Source organism: Pinus tabuliformis, chromosome X, assembly GCF_031772625.1.
Source record: "Pinus tabuliformis cultivar Carrire ecotype Pingquan chromosome X, CPIR1, whole genome shotgun sequence".
In the NCBI taxonomy this organism is placed as follows: Eukaryota; Viridiplantae; Streptophyta; class Pinopsida; order Pinales; family Pinaceae; genus Pinus; species Pinus tabuliformis.
In genome coordinates this window covers 923,074,175-923,078,480 of record NC_142308.1, presented here as the reverse complement: position 1 = coordinate 923,078,480, position 4,306 = coordinate 923,074,175, and the positions used below count along the sequence as shown (strand labels likewise).

The following is a 4,306-nucleotide window of genomic DNA, read 5'->3' as shown; positions in this document are numbered from 1 at the left end:
AATAATCAAGTTCCATACATTTTCAGAAATTCTCTAATAAAATTGAAATCTTTTAAACTTTGATCTCTTTACATTTACATGTAAAAACTAAATTTAACTTTAATTAAATTAAATTAAGTTATTTTATACTCTCCATCCAAATAGGAATAGCACTCGATAGGAATTGATTGATCTAGAAAAAAAAAGATTGCGGGATTAAAATGACATTTTGGTTATAAAAATAATTAATTTTTACTTCATGAATTGTAAAATTGTTGGTAATAGAGTAAGATGTTAAAGTATGAGAGGATGCAAAGAGATAAAAAATTATTATAATGTAATGGTATGTAAATGGAAACTCCGAATATATTAAAATAAGTTATGTGAAAATGCCCATGCTTACAATGTTCCTCTGCATGAGAAAGTCTAGCATGCAGGGGAATTGGAAAGGTTTTAAAAATACCCAATGTGAATTTCCATGACTAGGAAAAATAAACCGTTGAACACCACTTTCCAATCTCTACATTACAATGCTTTTAACTTACTAACACGATAGATGACCGATCTGTTCTGGCGGTAGCAACACCATTGGGCAAAAGTGGAAAACTTAACAAACGCAAACGCATACGCATTTAGCCCGACATTATTATAAATCCCTAAACACAGTACCTATCATGCAAAAACTGACCATTGCTATAACATTTATTCAGCGCCCTCTGCTGCAACTGCCTCGGCTCCATCAACTTCTGGTACTTTCTCATTTTCCCCATTGGCCACTGAATCTAATTTCTCTACAGAAGCCTCTTCATTACCCTCAGAATCATCTTCTTTGGCTGGAGGGGCTTCAGCGGATTCGACCTCAGGCTCCGATTCTTTTACATCCTTGGTTTTTTCTGTCACTTCTGCAGCTGCAACTTCAGGAGTTTCTTCTTTTGCTTCATCGGTTTCTTTGATCAGACTTTCCTCTGCAACAGGTTGCTCAGCAGCAGTTTCTCCCGCTTCCTTGGTTGAAGTTTCTTCAACTCCATTGGCTTTTTCTTCGATGGGCTGATCTGGCACGCTCTCCGCTGCTGAGGCTTCATCCACTTTTTCCACAGTGGGAGTCTCCTTGGCAGCAGAATCCTCATCTGGGACTGATTTTTCTTGAGGTTCCGATACAGCTGGACTAGGATCGACAGGTTTTTCCTCGGTGGTTACACCACGAGAAACCTGCACGCAGCGCAACATAAGTTTATGATTAAACTGTGTTATTCTTGAATCTGCAATCGATATAAAGATGCCTTGTTTGGGTGGATAATTTCGCTACTAATTCTGTTAATTGAAAAATAATCACAATTAACAAATTCAGATCTATGATCAATAAAAATATTATTTGGATTTAGCACAAATTTTTTCAAATTGAAAGTGATCATAATTATTGTTACATTAGCTGATCTATATACAAGCTGATCTATATAGTCTATATAAAATGGCATATTAAAAGTTATAGATAATATACATTAGCTGATCTATATACAAGCTGATCTATATAGTCTATATAAAATGGCATATTAAAAGTTATAGATATTATTATCACTGTTGGTTTGAAGACTGAGTTATAGTAAATTTTTTTACTAATAAAAAAAAATATATAATAAAAACAGATAGACTTCGAGCATACCTCAACTGCTGCCATGACTATGACTATTAGATTCGAATAAAAAAAACTGCTAAGCTATAAACAAGGAGCTGGATCCTATGCAGTTGTAAAGATGGTTAACTGCAGAATTTTTTCTGAAGAAGCAGCCGGGTGATGAAACTTGAGGAAAGTATTTGGATGCTAAACAAGAACACTGGGCGAACTATTTATAGTAGCAATAACCCTACAGGAAGGGAAAAAAGTGGAACTTATACAACTGACAGGAAGCGACAGGCAAAAACTATAGCATATGAAATATCACGTGACATGGCAGTAGCACAGATTTGTATAATGTGGCGCTTAGCGTATCAGGACTCTTAGTCGGTGGATCGTAAAGGGTACAGACGTGGGCTGGCTGGCTCATTTCAGCGCCATAGCCCGTGACCCTTCCACATGGAGCAGGCTACTTTTGAGGATTTCTTAGGGTTTTCCCGGGAACCGTGAAAGGAGAGGGGCCCCTCATAGGTGGTGGATGCATGATTAACATCTTTAAGAACAAAGAATTTTATCATTCTAGTTTTGAACTCCAATAATACCAACTTTTCCCAAAGTACCAATAATCAAATATTTTCTTAAAGCACCCATGATGAGATCCCAAGGGAATAATGGGGCAAATCTTTTTATAATGATTTGGAAAATAAAGCCTTATAAGCTAAGGTCTAAATCTTCCTTTTACACTGATGTGGAAGGTAACCCCTTTGCAAATTCCAAGGCCTCATGAAAATATTCCTTTCTTATGGAACTTGCTTTGTATGGGTAATCACTCCTTCCCACCGAAGGAATAGAATCTTGTAAAGGCTTAACTATGTTTATGCCCTCCAATGTTATGTTTATGACGATGTTCAGGATTAACTGTACTATTAGGGTCTTAATCAATTGATTAAGTTTTAACTAATCAATCTTTTTATAAAAACAACGTTTTAATTCTAGATTTATATAGTTTTTTTTCAAGATTAGGTTGAAAATAAAATAAAATATAACATCAATATAAAAATCAATAACAAGAGACGATAAAAATTATTTATTTTATTTTGTACTTAAAAGAATTACCCTGGGCTACAATGTTGTTAGGTGTTCTTTAACCTGGATGTTATTATTATATTTAATCAAATAAAAACAAAATAAAACATAATAAGAAGTGGAAACTATATTTTATAATAATGAAAAGTCATTATATTTAATGAAATAAAAACAAAATAAAACATAATAAGAAGGGGAAACTATATTTTATAATAATGAAAAGAAGACTTTGTGAGACAAATTCCTTAAAATGCAAGAACTCTAATTCTAACATGAAGTTAGGTTTGAGTGTAACATTATGCTTTATACATGAAGACAAAAAATAGGTGGAGTCTCACACCATAACATTTCTCTCATTGTTCCATTTTAGTATTTTTAACTATAATGAAAAGAAGACTTTGTGAGACAAATTCCTTAAAATGCAAGAACTCTAATTTTAACATGAAGTTAGGTTTGAGTGTAACATTATGCTTTATACATGATGACAAAAAATAGGTGGAGTCTCACACCATAACATTTCTCTCATTGTTCCATTTTAGTATTTTTAACTCATTAGAAAGAGAAATTATCATTGAATCTTCATGATGAGAAACCTTTGGAGAAAGTGCCAAAAGTTCAAACATAAAATGTTGTTATTATGAGGATCATTTATGAGATGACCTTGGACAACCACTAGGATTCCCTCATAAGAAAACAGATAAATTTCTTTTACAAAATGGAGGGGTTTATTCTAGATTGGTTTCCATTTTGAAAGAGATATCATGCTTTGACTGCACAAAAGTATTACATATTTTACTAGTGGGTGCTCAACTTGCTTGTCCATGATCTATCCAACTATAGTTTACTAAATGCAATCAAGCTTGATCTCTGTAGTGGTCAGGTGCTCTACCACCTTTAAGCCATCCAATGGAGGTAGAAAGTATGGAGAAAGTAGATCCACATTAAAGACAGGGTGTAAACAAAAAAAAATTAAAATCAAAAGAACATTTAACTACATCATTCATGCTAGTATAAGGACTATATTAAATTGGTCATATCATCTTTTGGGTTCCTATATGTAATTCTTTCTATATGTGCAACCATACATTTTCACCAACTAGAAACTTATGGAACCCAACATTGATCATGTTGATGATTCTACTTGGTGTGGGATTACTGTAAATCTCATGAACTTGTTACTCAATGCACTATGTTTGTTCAACAATTTTGGTTGCATTTTTTGCCTCGTTCTAAGCATGGGAGGACTCTTCTTATGTTGATGTAGTAGGAGGAACTACATCAATAAGAGCCAATGAGTAGATCCATGAGCACACTTGAAAAAGGATATGACTATTAGAGTCATGAAGAAATTTGTTGTAGCCATTGATGAACATAAGAAATGCTTCCATCCCACATATGTGGATGATTAGAGTTGTACATTTTCAATATTCGTACAATCATCTTGTTGACTACCACTATATGTCTGTCGATTTTGAGAATTGAACATAGTTGATGTGGTTTTGGTTTTGAATATGTATTTTAGGTGTGAAAATTCTCACATACAATACATCTAAGAATACCATAGTGAATCCCCTTTACTTGATTATTTAGAAATACTATTAAGTTAGAGAAACAACTTATACTTGGTTC

General features: G+C 33.6%; 1 protein-coding gene across 1 annotated transcript; it reads right to left on the bottom strand.

Moving 5' to 3' along the window:
• Window positions 1-327: 327 nt before the first annotated feature.
• Window positions 328-1,805, bottom strand: LOC149142696 (uncharacterized). The gene is made up of 2 exons (XM_089447647.1): window positions 1,640-1,805; window positions 328-1,188 (listed from the first exon to the last, which is right to left on the bottom strand). The coding sequence occupies exons 1-2, from the start codon at window positions 1,652-1,654 to the stop codon at window positions 682-684; spliced, it is 522 nt and encodes a 173-aa protein (XP_089303773.1). The 5' UTR covers window positions 1,655-1,805; the 3' UTR covers window positions 328-681.
• Between the last annotated feature and the right edge of the window lie 2,501 nt (window positions 1,806-4,306).